Source organism: Microcaecilia unicolor, chromosome 3, assembly GCF_901765095.1.
Source record: "Microcaecilia unicolor chromosome 3, aMicUni1.1, whole genome shotgun sequence".
Taxonomy (NCBI): Eukaryota; Metazoa; Chordata; class Amphibia; order Gymnophiona; family Siphonopidae; genus Microcaecilia; species Microcaecilia unicolor.
In genome coordinates, this window is record NC_044033.1 from 426,294,109 (window position 1) to 426,317,326 (window position 23,218).

Here is a 23,218-nt window from a genome sequence, read left to right on the forward strand (position 1 = left end):
CCACATTGGTTACCACAAGCAACACAGACACCCTATCAGCTGACAAACTTGCTAAATACTTTAACGAGAAAATTGTACACCTACGCAATACGTTACCACAGAACACCACATCGAAAAATTCATTGACTGTATGGACCCAATCCTCAGTGAATAGCCAGCAGACCGAATCTGGACAAACTTCAATCTCCTTACCGATGAAATCGTCACCCAAGTGATTAACAGGTTCACCAAGTCCCACTGTAAACTGGACACATGCCCCAACTACCTAATAAAATCCGCCCCTCAACGCTTCATAGCAGACTTCACATCACACCTAAACTACATGCTGCAACATGGACTCTTTCCTAAGGACAAAGGCAACATACTACTCACCCCAATACGTAAAGACTCAAAGAAAACGAAAAAAGCAAATGAAATCACCAACTACCGCCCGGTAGCATCTATCCCTCTGGTAGTCAAATTGCTGGAAAGCATGGTAACCAAGCAACTAACCGACTACTTAAACGAATTCTCAATATCACACGAATCACAATCAAGATTTTGCTCCAACCACAGCACCGAAACAGTACTAATCACACTACTAACCAAATTCAAACAAGAAATTGCAAATGGCGAAAGTGTACTTCTCCTACAATTCGACATGTCTAGTGCGTTCGACATGGTAAACCACAAAATACTACTAAGCATCCTAGAATACTTTGGGATCGTTGGAAGAGTTCTTAGTTGGATCAAGGGTTTCCTAACCACAAGAACATAGCAAGTGATATCAAATTCGAATATATCATCACCATGGAAACCAGAATGTGGAGTACCCCAAAGATCACCGCTATCACAGACCCCTTTCAACCTAATGATGACCCCACTAGCCAAATCCCTATCCAACCAAGGCCTTAACCCTTACATCTAAGCAGACGATGTCACAATATAAATCCTGTTCAAATACGATCTAACAGAAATCACAAAGGAAATCAAACTCAGCCTGCATATCATGAACTCATGGGCGGATGCATTTCAACTAAAACTCAACGCAGAAAAAACACACAGTCTCATCCTCTCATCACAATACAACTCGAACAAACTCACCAACATAAACACCCCAGACTACACCCTTCCTGTTTCAGACAGCCAGAAAATTCTCGAAGTTACAATCGACCGAAACCTCACACTAGAAAGCCAAGCGAAAACTACAACAAAGAAAATGTTCCACTCAATGTGGAAACTCAAACGAGTAAAACCTTTCTTCCCGAGAGAAATATTCCGCAGCCTGGTACAATCAATGGTGCCAAGTCAATGCAATCTATGCCAGATGCAAAGAACAAATCATTAAGAAACTCCAAACTGCCCAAAACACCGCAGCCAGACTCATATTTGGAAAAACGAGATACAAAAGCGCCAAACCCTTACGAGAAAAACTACACTGACTCCCAATCAAAGAACGAATTGCATTCAAAATCTGCACCCTGGTCCATAAAATTATTCACGGCGAGGCCCCGGTTTACATGGCAGACCTCACAGACTTACCAACCAGAAACACAAAAAGTTCAGCACGCACATACCTAAATCTCCACTATCCAAGCTGCAAAGGACTAAAATATAAATCAACATATGCATCCAGCTTCTCCTACATAAGCACACAACTATGGAATGCACTACCAAATGTCATGAAAACAATGCACGACCTAACAAACTTCCGGAAATCATTAAAAACCAATTTGTTCAAAAAGGCATACCATAACGATCTAACCTAAACACCTGAACCCTGCAACACAAAGCGAATGCTACATACCTGTAGAAGGTATTCTCCGAGGACAGCAGGCTGATTGTTCTCACTGATGGGTGACGTCCACGGCAGCCCCTCCAATCGGAAACTTCACTAGCAAAGGCCTTTGCTAGTCCTCGCGTGCCGATGCGCACCACGCACGCGCAGCCGTCTTCCCACCCGAACCGGCTCGTGTTCGTCAGTCCCATATGTAGCAAGACAAAGACAAGGGAAGACACAACTCCAAGGGGAGGCAGGCGGGTTTGTGAGAACAATCAGCCTGCTGTCCTCGGAGAATACCTTCTACAGGTATGTAGCATTCGCTCTCTCCGAGGACAAGCAGGCTGCTTGTTCTCACTGATGGGATATCCCTAGCCCCCAGGCTCACTCAAAACAACAACCATGGTCAATTGGGCCTCGCAACGGCGAGGACAGAACTGAGATTGACCTAACAATTTATCCAACTAACTGAGAGTGCAGCCTGGAACAGAATAAACATGGGCCTAGGGGGGTGGAGTTGGATTCTAAACCCCAAACAGATTCTGAAGTACTGACTGCCCGAACCGACTGTCGCGTCGGGTATCCTGCTGCAGGTAGTAATGAGATGTGAATGTGTGGACAGATGACCACGTCGCAGCTTTGCAAATCTCTTCAATAGTGGCTGACTTCAAGTGGGCTACCGACGCTGCTATGGCTCTAACATTATGAGCTGTGACATGACCCTCAAGAGCCAGCCCAGCCTGGGCGTAAGTGAAGGAAATGCAATCTGCTAGCCAATTGGATATGGTGCATTTCCCCACAGCCACTCCCCTCCTGTTGGGATCAAAAGAAACAAACAACTGGGCGGACTGTCTGTTGGGCTGTGTCCGCTCCAGATAGAAGGCCAATGCTCTTTTGCAGTCCAATGTGTGCAGCTGACGTTCAGCAGGGCAGGAATGAGGACGGGGAAAGAATGTTGGCAAGACAATTGACTGGTTCAGATGGAACTCCGACACAACCTTTGGCAAGAACTTAGAGTGAGTGCGGAGGACTACTCTGTTATGATGAAATTTGGTGTAAGGGGCCTGGGCTACCAGGGCCTGAAGCTCACTGACTCTACGAGCTGAAGTAACTGCCACCAAGAAAATGACCTTCCAGGTCAAGTACTTCAGATGGCAGGAGTTCAGTGGCTCAAAAGGAGGTTTCATCAGCTGGGTGAGAACGACATTGAGATCCCATGACACTGTAGGAGGTTTGACGGGGGGCTTTGACAAAAGCAAACCTCTCATGAAGCGAACAACTAAAGGCTGTCCTGAGATCGGCTTACCTTCCACACGGTAATGGTATGCACTGATTGCGCTAAGGTGAACCCTTACAGAGTTGGTCTTGAGACCAGACTCAGACAAGTGCAGAAAGTATTCAAGCAGGGTCTGTGTAGGACAAGAGCGAGGATCTAGGGCCTTGCTGTCACACCAGACGGCAAACCTCCTCCATAGAAAGAAGTAACTCCTCTTAGTGGAATCTTTCCTGGAAGCAAGCAAGATGCGGGAGACACCCTCTGACAGACCCAAAGAGGCAAAGTCTACGCTCTCAACATCCAGGCCGTGAGAGCCAGAGACTGGAGGTTGGGATGCAGAAGCGCCCCTTCGTCCTGTGTGATGAGGGTCGGAAAACACTCCAATCTCCACGGTTCTTCGGAGGACAACTCCAGAGGAAGAGGGAACCAGGTCTGACGTGGCCAAAAAGGAGCAATCAGAATCATGGTGCCTAGGTCTTGCTTGAGTTTCAACAAAGTCTTCCCCACCAGAGGTATGGGAGGATAAGCATACAGCAGACCTTCCCCCCAGTCCAGGAGGAAGGCATCCGATGCCAGTCTGCCGTGGGCCTGAAGCCTGGAACAGAACTGAGGGACTTTGTGGTTGGCTCGAGATGCAAAGAGATCTACCAAGGGGGTGCCCCACACCTGGAAGATCTGGCGCACTACTCTGGAGTTGAGCGACCACTCGTGAGGTTGCATAATCCTGCTCAACCTGTCGGCCAGACTGTTGTTTACGCCTGCCAGATATGTGGCTTGGAGCACCATGCCGTGACGGCGAGCCCACAGCCACATGCTGATGGCTTCCTGACACAGGGGGCGAGATCCGGTGCCCCCCTGCTTGTTGATGTAATACATGGCAACCTGGTTGTCTGTCTGAATTTGGATAATTTGGTGGGACAGCCGATCTCTGAAAGCCTTCAGAGCGTTCCAGACCGCTCGTAACTCCAGGAGATTGATCTGCAGATCGCGTTCCTGGAGGGACCAGCTTCCCTGGGTGTGAAGCCCATCGACATGAGCCCCCCACCCCAGGAGAGACGCATCCGTAGTCAGCACTTTTTGTGGCTGAGGAATTTGGAAAGGGCGTCCCAGAGTCAAATTGGACCAAATCGTCCACCAATACAGGGATTTGAGAAAACTCGTGGACAGGTGGATCACGTCTTCTAGATCCCCAGCAGCCTGAAACCACTGGGAAGCTAGGGTCCATTGAGCAGATCGCATGTGAAGGCAGGCCATGGGAGTCACATGAACTGTGGAGGCCATATGGCCCAACAATCTCAACATCTGCCGAGCTGTGATCTGCTGGGAAGCTCGCACCCGCAAGACAAGGGACAACAAGTTGTTGGCTCTCGTCTCTGGGAAATAGGCACGAGCCGTCCGAGAATCCAGCAGAGCTCCTATGAATTCGAGTCTCTGTACTGGGAGAAGATGGGACTTTGGGTAATTTATCACAAACCCCAGTAGCTCCAGGAGGCGAATAGTCATCTGCATGGACTGTAGAGCTCCTGCCTCGGATGTGTTCTTCACCAGCCAATCGTCGAGATAGGGGAACACGTGTACTCCCAGCCTGCGAAGCGCCGCTGCTACGACAGCCAAGCACTTCGTGAACACTCTGGGCGCAGAGGTGAGCCCAAAGGGTAGCACACAGTACTGGAAGTGACGTGTGCCCAGCTGAAATCGCAGATACTGTCTGTGAGCTGGCAGTATCGGGATGTGCGTGTAGGCGTCCTTCAAGTCCAGAGAGCATAGCCAATCGTTTTCCTGAATCATGGGGAGAAGGGTGCCCAGGGAAAGCATCCTGAACTTTTCCTTAACCAAATATTTGTTCAGGGCCCTTAGGTCTAGGATGGGACGCATCCCCCCTGTTTTCTTTTCCACAAGGAAGTACCTGGAATAGAATCCCAGCCCTTCTTGCCCGGATGGCACGGGCTCGACCGCATTGGTGCTGAGAAGGGCGGAGAGTTCCTCTGCAAGTACCTGCTTGTGCTGGAAGCTGTAAGACTGAGCTCCCGGTGGGCAATTTGGAGGTTTGGAGGCCAAATTGAGGGTGTATCCTTGCCGGACTATTTGGAGAACCCACTGGTCTGAGGTTATGAGCGGCCACCTTTGGTGAAAAACTTTCAACCTTCCCCTGACCGGCAGGTAGCCCGGCACTGACACGTTGATGTCGGCTATGCTCTGCTGGAGCCAGTCAAAAGCTCGCCCCTTGCTTTTGCTGGGGAGCCGAGGGGCCTTGCTGAGGCGCACGCTGCTGACGAGAGCGAGCGCGCTGGGGCTTAGCCTGGGCCGCAGGCTGTCGAGAAGGAGAATTGTACCTACGCTTACCAGAAGAGTAGGGAACAGTCTTCCTTCCCCCACAAAAACGTCTACCTGTGGAGGTAGAAGCTGAAGGCTGCCGGCGGGAGAACTTGTCGAAAGCGGTATCCCGCTGGTGGAGCTGCTCTACCACCTGTTCGACTTTCTCTCCAAAAATATTGTCCGCACGGCAAGGCGAGTCCGCAATCCGCTGCTGGATCCTATTCTCCAGGTCGGAGGCACGCAGCCATGAGAGTCTGCGCATCACCACACCTTGAGCAGCGGCCCTGGACGCAACATCAAAGGTATCATATACCCCTCTGGCCAGGAATTTTCTGCACGCCTTCAGCTGCCTGACCACCTCCTGAAATGGCTTGGCTTGCTCAGGAGGGAGCTTGTCCACCAAGCCCGCCAACTGCCGCACATTGTTCCGCATGTGTATGCTCATGTAGAGCTGGTAAGACTGGATTTTGGCCACAAGCATAGAGGAATGGTAGGCCTTCCTCCCAAAGGAGACTAAGGTTCTAGAGTCTTTGCCCGGAACTCTTAGCCTTCTTTAGGGCCAGATCCATAACTCCAGAGTCATGAGGCAACTGAGTGCGCATCAGCTCTGGGTCCCCATGGATCCGGTACTGGGACTCGATCTTCTTGGGAATGTGGGGATTACTTAGAGGCTTGGTCCAGTTCGCCAGCAATGTCTTTTTTAGGACATGATGCATGGGTACTGTGGACGCTTCCTTAGGTGGAGAAGCATAGTCCAGGAGCTCAAACATTTCAGCCCTGGGCTCGTCCTCCACAACCACCGGGAAGGGGATGGCCGTAGACATCTCCAGGACAAAGGCCGCAAAAGACAGACTCTCGGGAGGAGAAAGCTGCCTTTCAGGGGAGGGAGTGGGATCAGAAGGAAGGCCATCAGACTCCTTGTCAGAGAAATATCTGATGTCCTCCTCCTCCTCCCACGAGGCCTCACCATCGGTATCAGACACAAGTTCACGAACCTGTGTCTGAAGCCGTGCCCGACTCGACTCCGTGGAAACACGGCCACGGTGTGAGCGTCGAGAGGTAGACTCCCTCGCCAGCACCGGCGAAGCTCCCTCCGCCGACGTCGTCGGGGAGCCCTCCTGGGAGGCGACCGCAGTCGGTACCGCAAGCGGCACCGATGTCGGAGACCTCACCCCGGGCAAGGGGCCAGCCGGCGCCTCACTCGACAGTACCGGTGGCACAAGCACCCCCGGTACCGGAGGGGAAGGGCGCAACATCTCTCCCAGGATCTCTGGAAGAACGGCCAGGAGACTCTCGTGCAGGGCGGCTGTGGAGAAAGACATAGAAGCCGATGCAGGCTGTTCCGGGCTGTCCAAGGTGGAGCGCATCGACACCTCCTGAACAGAGGGTGAGCGGTCCTCCCAGTGCCGATGCCTACTGGGTGCCGACTCCCTCGGCGACCCAGAGCTCTCGGTACCGATGCGGGAAGGAGACCGGTGTCGATGCTTCTTTGACTTTTTCAAACGAAGCATGTCACCGGAACTTCCCGGTACCGACGAGGAGGACGTAGAATCCATCCGTCGCTTCCTCGGGGCCGAGGCCGAAGAAGGTCGGTCTCGGGGGGGCTGTACCGCAGGAGCCCTCAGGGTAGGGGGAGACCCACCCGAAGGCTCACCGCCACCAGCAGGGGAATGGACAGCCCTCACCTGCACTCCGGTCGAAGCACCACCGTCCGACGACATCAGCACTAGTGGAGGTCCCGGTACCACCGACGCCGACGCAGCCTTCCGATGTCTCGGTACCGACCATGCAGAGGGTCGATGCCTCGATGCAGTCGATACCGCCGATGCCGAGGTCGGAGGTCTTGACGCTGTCGACGTCGATGCACTCGATACCCCCGGTGCTGTTGCCGACGAAGAGCCCGAGAACAACACGTTCCACTGGGCCAATCTCGCTACCTGAGTCCTTTTCTGTAAAAGGGCGCAAAGACTACAGGCCTGTGGGCGGTGCCCAGCCCCCAGACACTGAAGACACGACGCGTGCCTATCAGTGAGCGAGATTACCCGGGCGCACAGGGTGCACTTCTTGATGCCGCTGGGAGACTTCGATGACATGGGCGGAAAAATCACGCCGGCGAAATCAAAACTCGTAATTGCGCTAAAGGCACCAAAAAGAGGGAGAGAAAAAAACTCGAACCGAGGCCTCAAAAGGGCCTACTCCGAAAACGAAAGTAAACTTAACTGGGCAAAAAACTGGAAATACGGGAAGGGAAAAAGACCGAAAAGGTCTCTCTCTAAAATCCCTTTTTTAATTTTTTTACAGTAGCGAAAAGCCAAAAGACGCACGAGGGTCAACTTAAGGGGCGCGAACGGCGTAAACACGACCGTCCCGAGCGCGGACAAAAGAAGACTGACGAACACGAGCTGGTTCGGGTGGGAAGACGGCCGAGCATGCGCGGTGCGCATCGGCGCGCGAGGACTAGCAAAGGCCTTTGCTAGTGAAGTTTCCGATTGGAGGGGCTGCCGTGGACGTCACCCATCAGTGAGATCAAGCAGCCTGCTTGTCCTCGGAGAATGAAACTTATACTAGAATTGGACAAAACCTAACTCTTTCTCCTTGTCTACCTAATTTACTCTGTCACTCCTGAACTTTAACGCAATACTCCTCTGTATTTCTTATACTGGAACTGGCAATCACCATCATGGAATTATGTAAGCCACATTTAGCCTGCAAATAGGTGGAAAAATGTGGGATACAAATGCAACAAATAAATAAATAAGCACAGGAAAAAAAAAAAAAAAAAAGATTTTAAATGCTGCCGGGTTTCAACCTAATTAAAGTTTTTTTTACAAACCTTTGTATTTTAAAACACTAACTCAATGTTGAGCACCTGATTCTCATAACATGATCTCTGTTTTTGCGGCCCTTTATTAGGTGAAAACATCTCAGCACCAATACAATGCATGCAAGGGTGTCCCTATAACCAGCCCCTCGAAATACACAGTGATTGATTTAGAAGTAATTACTACTCTAATTGATGCAAGGTTATTCTGTTTTGACAGTTCCTATGTGTTAATGTGCATAAAAGTTGACTGAAGAGAAGCTAATTATCATCCAATCTTTACTGCTATATTTGACTTCACATTGCTCAGTTTTAACCAGAAGAAATTTTCAAAAGGAAATCAATGGAAGGAAAAAGCCTCAGAGTCCAGCCTCTTAATATAATCACGATGAAAGAGCTCAATGGGCAATTACTTCATCAGCATAAAAAAACCTTACATGATAAAATAAACTTTTAAAGTACATGGCAAGTGTTTTGAACCCATCTGTGCTGAAGGTGCAATGCAGACATTAATCCAAAAGTATTGACCTCACCAACGGCAGCCAGCGTTTTGCTCTACCTCTGCATCAAGGTGTTACAGGACCATTCTGATGCAGGACTACAGAATGAAGCAGTTCAGAGGAAAGCGTGATTATGTTAAAGAGGCTGGGCTCCAGGCCTTTTCTTTCCATTGACTTCCTCTTTGAAATTTCTTCTGGTTAAAACTCAGCAGTGTAAAATTCAAATACAGCAGTGAAGTATTGATTGGATAAGCCTCTGTGTTTATCTCAGGTATTTGGATTTCTTCATCATTTCCAACACCTCTATTCTAGTTTTCAAAACATATTTCCTGATGTTACTCCTAAGCAGTAACATGACACTGGGTCTTCCCTCGCCATATCCCGCCCACAGAAAACTGCATTCGAGGATGCAGGATGCAGCCGAGAGAAGATCCAGGGGCTGGCCAAAGGCAGCCTATCATGCTAATGCTGAAAGCCAGTGACCAATGTAAACTTTACAGGACCATGAAGAAGTGAGAAAGTGAGGGAGCAGTGCCAGATCTATGAGGAGGGGGACAGAGGGGGTTCTAGAAGCGATGCAATTGGGGAGGGGGCACACTGCCAAAGAAGTTGGCTCAGGGTGCCACTATACCTTGAGCAGACCCCTAGGATCACGTCTTCTCACTTCTCTTATGTCCTCCCAATGCATGAGCTCTTTCTTCAAGCACTGCCTCATCATCCTATGTATCTAAAACATTCTGACATCAAATTTTTAACAACCTACCGAACTTCTCTGTATTATGTGGAGGGGCATAATCGAACGGAAATGCCTATCTCCATGGGCGTTTATCGCCGAGAATGGGTCCGTGAAGGGGCGGGCCGAACCGTATTTTCGAAAAAATGGACGTTTTTGAGCTGGGCGTTTGTTTTTTTTAGCAATAATGGAAACTAAAAACGCCCAGCTCAAAAACGTTCTAATCCAAGCCATTTGGTCGTGGGAGGGACCAGGATTGGTAGTACACTGGCCCCCCTGATATGCCAGGACACCAACTGGGCACCCTAGGTCAGTGCGGTGGACTTCAGAAAAAGCTCCCACATGCATAGCTCCCTTACCAAGGGTGCTGAACACCCAACCCCCCTCCCCCAAAACCCACTACCCATAAATGTACAACACTACCATAGCTCTTAGGGGTGAAGGGGGCACCTACATGTGGGTACAGTGGGTTTTGGAGGCCTCCCATTTACCAGCACAAGTGTTACAGGTGGTGGGGGGAGGGGGAATGGGCCTGGGGCCACCTGGCTGAAGTGCACTGCGGTACCCACTAAAAGTGCTCCAGGGACCTGCATACACGCAGGCCTCTAGGACTGGTTGCTGCTATATAACATTGGCACACCAGTTGACACCTGAAGACTAACCTCTCCGAAAACGTCCTTTATTGGAATAACCGTGTTTACTCACAGTTAACTGCAGATCAGAGGTTGTGCCCCACTGGCAACAAGTCTCCCTGGTACTGAGATGAGCAGTAAGTCAGAGCTGGCAGAATGCTGTACAATGCCCTCTTTCAGCCACATTCAAGGGAAGAACTAAGTTCTCTAACGTGGCTAACACAGGAAAGGGAACTAAACCTGGCTTACAAAAATGGCCACTACCGCATGGACTACAACAGGAAACACAACAGGGCACACTCTGACCCAGTAGGCAGGGAGAAAAGCACCATGGGAGAAGAGCCTACCAACTACCAACATTGTGAGACTGTAACACAAGCTAATGAAATCACGGAGCCCAATACCCTACACCCACCACAATGCAATGCTGATGTGACCCTGTACTGCACCCGAGAGCCACATCTGACCCAGGAAAAGGCTGTGACAGGATCGAACACATTCTGCTGTCATGGAGGTAGGTACGGCATTTGAGGCTGGCATACAGGCTGGAAAAAAAGTTTTTAAAGTGGGGTTTTTTTGGTGAGAGGGGGTTAGTGACCACTGGGGGAGTCCGGGGAGGTCATCCCCGATTCCCTCCAGTGGTCATCTGGGCAGTTTTGGTGCACCTTTTTGGGACTTCGTGAAAAAAAAAAGGGTCCAAAAAAAGTGATCCAAAATCGCGGTAAAAACGCCTCCCCCCCCCCCCCCCCCCCCGATTATCAGCTAAAGACGCCCATCTCTCCTCGGCTGTTAACCACGCCCCAGTTCCACCTCCACCACGCCTCCGACACGCCCCCGTCAACTTTATTCGTTCCGCGACGGAGTGCAGTTGGAAACGCCCAAAATCGGCTTTCGATTATACCGATTTGGGCGCCTTTGCGAGACAAACGTCTATCTCCCGATTTAGGTCGCACTATAGGCGTTTTTCTCTTTCGAAAATAAGCTGGATAGTTTCTCATTTCACAAAGGCAAGTAATATTTCACATAAAGTTACAGTCCACACCTAAGACTTTACCCCTCCCTCAAGCTTCTAGAAAAATGTCTGTACACAAGTGTGCTATTTTTGGCCAGGTCATTTGTGTCCAGATGGATTATCAACTTTAGAATCCATATTCTTTTCTTTGATCATATGGGGGGGGGGGGGGGGGGGGAGAAAAAAAAAAAAAACAAGAATTACCTCCATTTTGAGTCAAGGGTGATGGGTTTAACCCTTTAGGTCAGAGCTGATACAAAAAGAGCCCCCACTTCCAGGAACTGCAAAACCTTGACGATGTCAGGTCTCATATGAAAACAAAGAGTTTGCAAGGTGGAAGAAATCTGAGGCAAACAAGTCTAATGCTCAAGTAATCACAGTGCAATTTTAAAATGTCTCCATTTCACCAAAATTATATGCACAAACATTATGGGGACATTCACTTGAGCTTTAGGAAAAAAAAAATCTTACAGCATTTAAGTGCAGAGCTAGGGTTTTTTTTTTTTTGTTTTGTTTTTAAAAATTAACTCACCTAGGTCCAAGGAAGCCTGCGAAGTAGACCATCCAATTCTGCACAATCCTTGGTCATGACAGGACACTTCGTAATAGTATTTACCTAAAGTTAACATTGAATAAAAAGTACATTCATAATGCACATCAAGGACTTAGAATTCATCCACAGATCACTGATTCACAACCAGCAGTCTATATTTGATATGCAAATATATAACAAATGAAAATTATATCATCAAAGGTTGAAGATTGGACGTAATATTACTACAAGAATCCTTTCGGCATCCTCACTAATCCAGAAGAAAATAAAACAGTGGATGCATTGATTAAAGATAAATTATACTTAGAAAATTAGAAAATATTGAACATTTCTTGAGATCTTAATTTGAGAGTTTTGGATTTTCCTCGAGTCACTGGTCAGGATCCTATAACAAGGAAAAAAATATTTGGTTGAAGTTCTGGGTTTACTCTATTCATCTATCCCTTCTTTCAATAAGGTTTATTTTCTTCCTGCGCTCAAACCTAGAGATTAAGGGATCGATAGTTAAGATTTGGATATTTCAGCTATATTAGAGACCTCAGCAGATGTGATACAAGAAAGAGCCACTTTACTACTGAAATTTGTGTTTGAGCAGATCTGAATGCAACACAGACTTTAGGAAATCAACGGCTCTATTCTTGGGCCAGAGCATGCGGATTTATCCAGATGTGTCTTGTCCTATACAAGAAAGAAGGAAGTTATTACTGTAGATTAATCTTTTTTCCTGCAATATCCTTGTAAATGTTTGGTTTAAAAAATCCCCTTTTACTAAGGTGCACTGAAAAGTGACCTGCGCTGGTGTAGGCGCATGTTTTGGATGTGTGCTGGTCCATTTCCTGAGCATGCCTAGAAAAAAAGGGGATTTTTTTTAATGTGCCGGTAAACGGACATGCGGCAAAATGAAAACCAGCACGTGTCCATTTTTGGCCTGAGACCATAAGGTCACCAACTGACTCAGCAGTAAGGTCTCACATGCTAACCGGAAGGTAAATATGCAGTGCACTCCTACTGCCGGATAAGAGCCCCACAGTAGAAAATATAAAATATTTCCTACCGCGTTTTGGGCGTGCGCCAAAAATGGAATTACCACCGGAGGCAAGAGGTAGCTGGGCGGTAGTGCCAATCTGACGCACATTGGATGCGTGCAGGCACTTACGCACCTTTGTAAAAGGTCCCCTTAATGTTCAGTACATATTCTTTGTCCCTGAACACTTACATTCTTTTCTTGATATTAAAAAGTTGTCCGGACCACCGGCAGTACCAAATGGCTGAATTTTGTGTAGTAGTGAGTTTTATTTAAGGGAAATTTAAACCATGAAGCTTATTTCTTTTTTTATTCTTCACCGATAGTTCTCAGCACCCTCTTATTTGAGCTCTGAGAGAACACTTAAGGCATTACAATATAACGCAAAAATAACATAAGAAAAATTAACCTTATTTCTATTCTCTGTTTCTGTAAGCATATGGATACTTGTGAAATGTATTTAAAACTACTAAAAATAAAAAAGGTTTGGTCTTTCCAGTTAATCAATCAGCAGATGGAGACAAGAGTTAACTATGAACTGTAAGCTCTGTGTATAAGAGGCAATATACAGCATTAGGTATCTGAGAATAGAGACCATTACCCACCTCCTAACATTTCTACAGGAGAAAGGGGCCCAGAGTCCTTCAACAAAACGTACACTCATCCAGGAATCCCCAAGATCCCCTTGGCTCCTCCCAAACATGTAGAAATATACTAATTACTCAGAATTATCACACACCAGGTAATAGGGTGGCCCTCTGGACTGGTCTCAGACTCCAGAAAAGAAAGTAAAGGAAAAAATTTGGTCTTACCTACTAATCATCCACTAGACCAGTCGAGAATACATGAATGTAGCAAAGCAATCAATCATTTTACTAGGCAAGATATTAAGAACCCTGCCACCAGAACTCAAGCACCAAAAGTTGCATCTTCCCTAGTATCCACATCCAACCTAAGCTGTTTCGAGAAAGAATGCAAGGAAAAAGAACAAGTAGCTGCCTTGCAAATCTCTGCCGGAAAAAACGAGCATGATTCTGCCCAGGAAGCCACCAAACCCTTGGTTAAGTGTGCACAAAGACCTTCCAGTGGCTCACAACCTTTGACTTCATATGCCAAACTCACTGTTCTCTTGAGCCAACAAGCATGTCAACTTTGGTAGCTGCCTCACCATTTTACACCACCGACAATAAACAAGCAGTCCAACCAAAATGAATTGGTCACCTCCAAATACAGAAGCAGCACTCTACGGACATCCAAAAACCACAGAAGACGAAACTCATCACCTCAGTACTTCAACAGAAGGCAGCCAACACCGTCATTTGATACACATGGAAAGCAGAACACAACTAATGGCAGAAAAAAGGGAACAATCCTAATGGAAACCTCTACATTAGTAAACCACAGAAAGGGCTCCTGACGAGATAAGGTTCGTAATTTTGACACATGCCTTACTAAGCAAATTACTACCTTCATGGTGAGATCCTTCAAGAAGGATATATTTAGTAGCTCAAAACAGCACAACTGTAAATGTCCTTAACAGCAAATTAAGTCAGAATTGCAGCCACAAACTATGCCTTTGGAGGAACCTTATGATATCTGGGTGATAGCCTAACAGAGTGCTTTCCAACCGATTCTTGTAACAAGCTAATACTGCCACCTGAACTCTTAAGGAGACCAAGGCTATGGCTGTCCTTAGGCCAACTAGTAGAATCATCAATACTTGGGCAACAAAATCCTGAAATAAGCAATTACACCACTCTGTAAACCATCCTTCACATATTGTGCAGACCTTTACCTACGTTAACAAGGTAGACCTTTTCCTAGCCTACAAGAGAATTATAATGATCCCGTCCATATAGCCCTTATGTGTGAAATGTACCTTCTCAAGGGATAGGTCATTAAGACAAACATGAGAGAGGTTGTTCATGAGTACTAACACCTACCCAAGAAGGCGGAACCTCTCCTGTCTCTAAGGATCTATTAAATAAATCTTTAAGAGGTCCAGCCAGGACCTCTCCGAGCTCCCTCAGTATCCTGGGATTTATCCCACCTGGCCCCATAGCTTTGTCCATCTTCATATTCTCAAGCGGTTTATAAACTCTTTTTACCATAAAGAGCACAGTATCCACTCCATTCCCTGATATTCCCTCAGCAGCAGACCACGGTCCTTTTCCAGGATTTTCCTCCGTGAACATCGAAGAGAAGTAAATGTTTAGCACATTCGCTTTATCCTTATCGCACTCCCCATAGCCATTCTCATTATCTTTCAGTCTTGCGATTGCATTACTATCTTTCCTCCTTTCTCCAATATATCAGAAAAAGGTCTCAGCAACTCTTTACATCTTTAGCCATTTTTTCTTCCATTTGTGCTTTCGCTAGCCGTATTTCCCTCTTCGCTTCTTTGAGTTTAATCCAATAATCTTTTCCGTGATTCTCTCATTGCGTTCTTCTGTATTTCTTGAACAAAGTCTCTTTTGTTCTTATTTTTTCAGCTACTTGGAGAACCATATAGGCTTCCTGTTTCTCTTGTTTTTGTTTACTTTCCTTACGTAAAGATCAGTTGCCATATTTATAGCTGCCTTTAAGCTTTGACCACTGATTCTCCATTTCTCCTACGACCTTCCATGCCAACAGATCCTTCTTCAGGAATTCCCCTATTTTATCAAAACCAGTACGTCTGAAAAACAATACTTTGAATTTTATGCATCTGCACTCCGCCTTTGCCCTTATATTTATTTGTTACATTTGTATCCCACATTTTCCCACCTATTTGCAGGCTCAATTTGGCTGCAATATATCAAACCATATCGTGTGATGCTCACTATTACATAGGTGGGCACCCACCTGGATACTGGAAAAACTTCCTCTATTTGTGAGCACTAGATCCAGCATAGACCCTTCCCTCGTGGAGTCCGTCACCATTTGTTTGAGAAAGGCACTTTTGACAGGCATTCACAATCTCCCTACTTCTTTCTGATTCTGCAGACAGGACGCTCCAATCCACATCAGACAAGCTGAAATCTCCCATCAGTTGCACCTCCCCTTTCATACCAATCTTTTGAATATCTTCTATCAGATCCCTGTCTAGCTTCTCCGTTTGTGCCGGAGGTCTGTGTGGATACAGGTTCCATCTTCTCTTTCTAGGACGATCCATAAAGATTCTTCCTTTCCCCAGGTTCCTCTCATTTTAGCTGCTCTGATACGGTCTCTCACATACAGCGATACTCCTTCACCTCTTCGGCCCTCTCTAGCCTTCCTAAAAAGATTATAGCCCAGTATGGTTACATCCCATTCATGGGAAATCACTGAACCACGCCTCTGTAATAGCAACAATATCCAAAACACCAGGGCTTGCAAGTCTTGAACCTTTTGTGCTCATTGCTTTCCATGTGTTTAGTGAGTTTAGGTGCTTTTCTATATTTAGACGACTTTTCCCTCTGTTAGGTGACTTTCTGAATTCCCTTCTTTCCTTTTGTCACCCCACCCTCTAGTTTAAATGTCTAGAAACATTACTGTCTGAATTTCTCCCCAAGGATCCTTTTCCCCATCATAAAAAGATGTAGCCCACCATTACAATACAGTCTGTTATTTTTCCACATATTACCCCATGCTCCTATGAATCTAAAACCTTCATCTTTACACCAAGACTCAAGTCACTTATTTTATTCCACTGTTTTGTGTAGTCTTTCATCTCCCTTCCCCCATGTAGGAATCACTTCAGAAAAAGCCACAGTCTGACCCAAAGATTTCAGTCCCTCCCCAAGCGTCTGGAACGCTCTCTGTGCTGTAAACTTGCTATTATTGGCCTGGTCATTTGTCCCAGTATTTTAAGCCTTGCTCTCTTCTTCAATCACTTTCAGTATTTGGTGGGTACATCTGGTAGCTAAAGATCCTGGAAGGCTTTCCACTAGTTTGGAACCCTTTAATTGTGTTCCTAAGTTAATGCCTCTGATAAAGGAGTATCTGAGCAGTAAGAATTTTCTGCTTTTCACCAATCTCTCATTGTTTGGGGGATGTTCTTGGTTTGTGCTACTTTCAATGCCACTGGTTCCACCACAGTACTTCTTTTTTCAGCATCAAAATAATGCAGCGCAGCAATAGAATTTGACATGGGCAAAGGTTGAGAGGATGAGTGCTTCTGTGTCACAGATCTTAGTCTATCAGAGCCTACTGTAATTCATTTATTCCTCTGTTTCATTCTCTGTGGCAGTGGTGAATTGGCTGGAAATTGAGTAACCCTGGATACTTCTAAATTGTAGCTAATTCCTTCTTGAGTTTGTTGATCTCATCTTTCAAAGCTGATATTTGGAGACAGATAAGACAAGCTCTAAGGTTCCAGATAGTTTGCCTTAGGCTTAAAGCAGAACATGTATTGCACTGAATGAAGGTCATATTGAGGTGATTCACAAGTCTGAAAAGATGAACTATAATAGGGGATAACAAGGAGTAGAATTGACCAATTATGGTGTAATGAAGATACTTGTCCCTTGATTGCCCTATATAAAAGGAGTTCAACTAGGGGTGGGTGGGACTATAAAGCCAGACCCTCTGCAGGTTTTTTTTTTTTTTAATAGGCTAGAATAGAAGGAACTAGAGTCAGCAGTTTATCAGGAAGATAATTAGGAGGAGGAGAATGGTAGTATTGGGCAGATACATTTAGCTTTGGTAACGCAATAATGGTGGGGCTGTGAGCTGCACAGGGTTCACTTTGAAACTAGTAGTTCTCAGTCTCCGTCTGTTGGTAGTCCGTACGTCTGGACTAATTAAAGGAAATAAAATTAGCAAGTAAGATCTAATTTCTTTATCAAGCGTTGCTGTAGTGGGTACCTTTTTCTTTTTTTCTCGCCCTTCTTAAAAAAAAGGGGGGGGGGGGGGAGAGAGAAAATTCATCCAAGATATTAAGAGCAGGACATACATAAAATCAGTTTACAATCAAACCAAGTCTGAAAATGCCCAGCTTAGCTCAGACAGCTGTGCCATGCTAGATGCCACAGAGCGCACTTCCCAGTCTCCAGGACCCTCCAAACGAGGTCTTTTCAGCACTATGGTCCCCCTTTGAAGACCATGGCCTTTCTCTGGCATTCAGATTCCCTCCAGTCCTCTGCACTTGCTTCAACAAAAACATTTTATGAAGCAGGAGTACAAACTAAAGAAAAACCTCTGTTCTGGTTCAAACTGAATCTGTAACAGTATTCCCTGGAACATCCTGCATGAAGGAGCTAACCCTCAATTCCTATATGGGAATATTTATGAACATGTGAAAATACTTTGTGTGAGAAGACTGCAAATTGCGTTGTGTTTGGATGAATTTTCTCTCTCCCCCCCCCCCTTTTTTTTTTAAGAAGGGCAAGAAAAAAAGAAAAAGGTACCCACTACAGCAAACGCTTGATAAAGAAATTAGATCTTACTTGCTAATTTTATTTCCTTTAATTAGTCCAGACGTACGGACTACCAACAGACGGAGACTGAGAACTACTAGTTTCAAAGTGAACCCTGTGCAGCTCACAGCCCCACCATTATTGCATTACCAAAGCTAAATGTATCTGCTCAATACTACCATTCTCCTTCTCTTAATTTTTTTTTGTTAAGGGGAACATCCCACTTCCCCGTTACCTAAGGAACAGAGAGCAATGGACAAAAACCTCACCCAACCAGAGCAGCAGAAACAACCATGCCTTCCAAATGCTTCCCAAATCTCTGCTGACTACATCATCCTTCTTCCTCCCAACTTATCTTGCCCAACACCAATCCTTAACACAGACAGGTTCCCGACTAGTCTAGAGGTAGTAAAAGTAAAGAAAATTTGCAGGTATGATTTAATTTCTCCTTCTTATTATCCATCTAGACCAGTCCAACATGTGGGAAGTACCTCAGCAGTAACTACGGGTGGGCTACCATTAATCCCACATCAAATATATGTGTTACAATTTCAACATTGGGGTGGCTTACAGACTAAAGAAAAAGAAAGAAGAGGGAGGAGACACGGACAGGGAAAGAGAGAGGGGAAGTGGGGAGGAACTACAATATCAGAAAGGAATGGGGGGAGGGAAAGAACAAAAGGGCAGGTAGGTTGGCAAATTCCGAGTTTCCCCACTCCAAATGATAATGCTTCACAAAGGAATGCAAAAACAACCAACTAGCTACCTTACTAATGTCCTTTGGTGGAACAAGACTCCGCTTCACCCCGCCCAAGAGGCCACCTGTCCCCTGGTCTAACACAGCTTTAAGACTGAAAAGACCAAGACACCCCTTAAGAATATATGCTGAAGCAATTCCTCTTGTTCCTTCAAGCTATTGTAGCTTTAGAGGCCACTTCTCCCTTTTTCTGGCCCCCAAGCAAAACCAAGAGGCAATCTGACCAAGAAAAGTTTTATTTCCACTTAAGATATATGCAGCGCTATTCTGATGTCCAAACTATTTAGGCAGGTCTGCTCCTTATTCCATCTTGCCTCTCCCAACACTGGAAGAGTGATGCACTGATTAACATGAAGAGATAACCCCATCTTTGAGAGCAAAGAGGAAACCAGCCAAAGAACCACCCTTTTTTCAGAAAATACCAGAAGATGATTTCTCTCTATGACAAGGCCTTTAACTCCCAGATTCTTCTCGCTGAGGAATTTGCTGCCAAAAATAGTGCCTGCAACATGACATCTTTCAAAGTAGCCTCCCTTAAGAACTCAAAGGAAGAATGCACTAGAACTGAAAAAAGTAGATTCACATTCCACAGAGGCACACTTGGTGCTATGGTGTCTAAATACTTTAACTCCTCTCCAAAAAAATTCACCACATTCAAATGAAAAACCAACAGCTTACCTCTAATGAATCCTCAACACCAAGTTAAGGCTGAGGATTTACATTTTATAGGAGAGGGCCAACCCTCCGTCCAACCCATTTTGACAAGAATTCTAATCCCTCCATTACAGAGGCCTGTTATGACGCTCTGAACAGTCCAGACAAAAAGTATACAGGACTCTCAAAAATGGAACAAGTGTGCTTTATTAAAGACCTGACACAGGCTGTGTTTCAGCATAACTAACACCTGCCTCAGGAGTCAGTTTAAACAAAACTATGTAGGGAAAGAACCCTGCATAAAGAACTACCATGAAGCACTATTCTACGTTGTAAACTTTACTTTTACAGACTTGGGCCACTGTCAACTCTCATGCAGAGGCTTGATACTGTAAGAAGCCTCTAAGACAATGCAGAGGCATCCAGTCTGACAAAGGTAAAACAACTGTTTGCAACAACTACTTTTGTTTACTGTACTTGGAACAGAACAAGAACATACAGAACACTGGGGAACATCCTGACATAGTATTCCTGTCAACCTGACACTAAGATCTGAGGAGAGGGTATAAGATCCCCTTCCTTGAAGCTGTTATCAGCTAGCTGTTATCTAATTTGGCCGAAACAACTGCCACCAGCTAGCTCCAAGCCTGCCACAGGATGAAGGCTCGTTTATCTGGGGCATCACTTCTATGCCTACTCTTGACCGGATAGAAGAGCTACCTGCTGCCCAAGTTCCAGGTTGTGTTTCATCATCAGCTCCTGACTACTGGGGATCCACTGTTTTTGAGATCATCTGTCTGGTTGAACGGCTATCTCCTTTGTTCCTGGTAGTGCTTGGGGTGTAAGACATCTTATTGATTTCAGGATTAGGCTAGTGTGTGCTATCTTAGTTCCCTTGACAAGTACTGACATCCTGTACCATCCTTTTGGGTGATTTTGCATAATCTACTGTCTCTAAATATCTGCCATTGCGGCCAATTTTGTCTAATAAACAGCTTTCCCTATTTTTTATAACAACATCTGAATTTTGTGCTTGTTTTTCTCAGTATAAGTATAGATATAAGGTATCTATAATGTGGACTGTGAATAAGGACTGTGAGCAAGACGTTTGTGAGGTAATCCAGAGTGCTAAGATAAATTTGTTATTTATTTTATTTAGTTATTATATTTGCATCCTGCTTTGCCCAAAGCAGGTAACAAAAACACATAAATCAATAAAACACACACACACAAAAAATAATCAATACATTCATCAACTAAAAAAAAAAAATTGCAATACTCCTCATTCTTATGTGATTTGTCCCCACAACTAGATCAGTTAGATTTTACTCAAAATACAGCAACTCAACACTAACCATTTTCTTAGTGTTTTGTTCTGCAACCAGGCATTATTTTCCTTCTTCAAGCGGAAAAAACTCATCTAGTGTTGCTTGAACTGACCCGAGGCAGACGTTAGTTACGCAGAAACATGGTCCATGTCGGGTCTTTAATAAAGAACACTTGTTCCATTCTTGAGAGCCCTTTTCACTTCTTTCTGAACTGCTTATGCTGTGTACTTTGACCCTCTTCATTGCATGACACTCTGAACACCATGGCGAAAAGCACATACAGAAGACCATAGGAGAGCCAAGGATGAACTAATGCATCCATTCCCTCTGTACGGCTCTCCCTTCTACGACTTAAAAACCTTGGGGCATGATGCCATCAGATCCATCACCAGCCCACTCTAGCAATGAACTATCACTGCAAAGGCTTCCTCTCCAGGTTTCATTAGAAAATGGTCGGACCAGGCCAACTTCAGAAAGTCCACCTGAACACTCTTCTCAGCAACATGAGCTGCCAAGAGGTCCAACAGATGCTTTCTGCCCAGTCTATCAACAGAGCTGTTTCCCATCACCACCCGAAGACTCCTTGGACCTCCGTGGCAATTCATATAAGGTACTGCTGTGGCACTGACCCCTGGACAGCTTTGCCCTGAACCAAGGACTAGAAGATCTGCAGTATCAAACTGATTGCCCTGGTATCCAGATGGTTTGTTGACCACATCTTTTCTTCCTGTGACCACAGCCCTTGCACCACTTGCCCCAGTCAATGCGCCCATTACCCCCACCCTCCCAGCCCTTTTAGGCAGGCCTTTGGGTTAACACAATCCACTTTGGTGCTATTCACCGCATTAGAGTGGGGAACCGGGTTCTATTCCACTGCAGCTCTTTGTGGCTCTGAGCAAGTCAATTAACCCTCCACTGCCCCAGCTACAAAATAAGTACCTGTATATAAACCACTTTGATTGTAACCACAGAAAGGCAGTACATCAAATCCCAACCCCTTTCCCCTTCTCCAAATTCATCTCTCGCAGCTACCAGACTAGACTCCTCCTTGCTTCCCAATGCAGAGGGAGCCACGCCTTCAACTCTTGTAGTTGCAAGGCCCACTGAGACAGGAAGGCTCTGTGAATGGGATACATGGGTGCTCTGGCACAGGAGAACACCTCCAGTATCACTGCAATGGAGCCCAACACCTGCAAATGTCTTCTGAGGAGATGGTAGAGACTTGAAAACACAGGTTCTGTGCCCTCTCTTCCATCATGAAATCCTTCTTCTGACCAGTGCTGAGGCAAACTCCCAGGTATTCTACCACTTGCAAGGGCCTTAGTTGCCTCTTGCCAGGATTGGATACCCAAGAACTGGACCATCTGAGATGTAGCCAAAGTACTTCCTTGAAAATATTTTGCTTGAATTAACCTATGTCCAGATAAGGGTAAACCAAAATACTCTCCTTGTGCAGGGCTGCAACTACCAACGTCACCTTGGAAAAATTTCTTGGAGAAAATTCTTGGAGTCATTGCTAACACAAACAAACCCAAAATTGGAAATGCTGCTCTAAAATAGCAAAATCAAGATACTTTGTCGTCCTTCATACTAGAATATACAAATATGTCTCCGTTAAGTCCAGATTGCCACAACTACTAACTGCAAGATTTCTGTGTGGAACTTGAGGATCCTTAGGGCCCTGCCGACGCTGGAGATCTAGGAAAGGCGGAAAAGCTCCCTCCTTTTTGGGAACTATGAAGTAGACTGAGTATCTCCCTGCACCACACCCTTCCTGCAGTATGGGTACTACCACTTGGGGTTGCACTACTACTACTACTACTACTACTTAACATTAGAAGGTACAGTCTTCCTTGACTGCTGCCACCTTCAGACAGGACCGACAGGGGAACTCAAGGAGGCATACACCTTATCTCCATAACCCACTGGTCCTATGTAATCTGGCCCCACCTTCATAATAACATACAGTAACATAGTAAATGATGGCAGATAAAAACCTGAAGTCCATCCAGTCTGCCCAACAATCATACTCAATATGAATTCAAGTTAAACCTACAATTAAAGTGATAAAACAGTTGATCAGTGTCTTTCTTAGAAGTTTACCCGCCTTTGTCCTTACATTCTGTAGTGGAAGTGAATTTTAAAGATTGTTTTTCAACTTTGCCTTGACCAACATTGCACTCAGGGTCTGTATTTTTGATTAGAAGTAATTCTGTTTAAAAATGATTATTTATTTATTTTAATTTATTTATTGCATTTGTATCCCACATTTTCCCACCTTTTTGCGGGTTCAGTGTGGCTTATAATACGAGTTGAATGTTGGAAATACAATTTGTTACAGATAGTTATGGATTACATTCTGCAGAGTTATGCGAAACAATTGAGGTGTCGTTAAGGAATGTAATAATGAAACATAGACATTGCAACTTTGGAAGGAAACAATGGGAGCTTAGAGGGCGATAAAAAGGCATGAAG

General features: G+C 45.6%; 1 protein-coding gene across 1 annotated transcript in view; it reads right to left on the bottom strand.

The window, feature by feature from the left end:
- DDX1 (DEAD-box helicase 1) overlaps positions 1–23,218 on the bottom strand; it is a 223,644-nt gene that overhangs the window by 114,302 nt on the left and 86,124 nt on the right. The window contains exon 8 of the mRNA XM_030198848.1: positions 11,582–11,665. Coding sequence (XP_030054708.1) covers positions 11,582–11,665 — 84 coding nt within the window. The remainder of the gene's footprint in view (positions 1–11,581; positions 11,666–23,218) is intronic.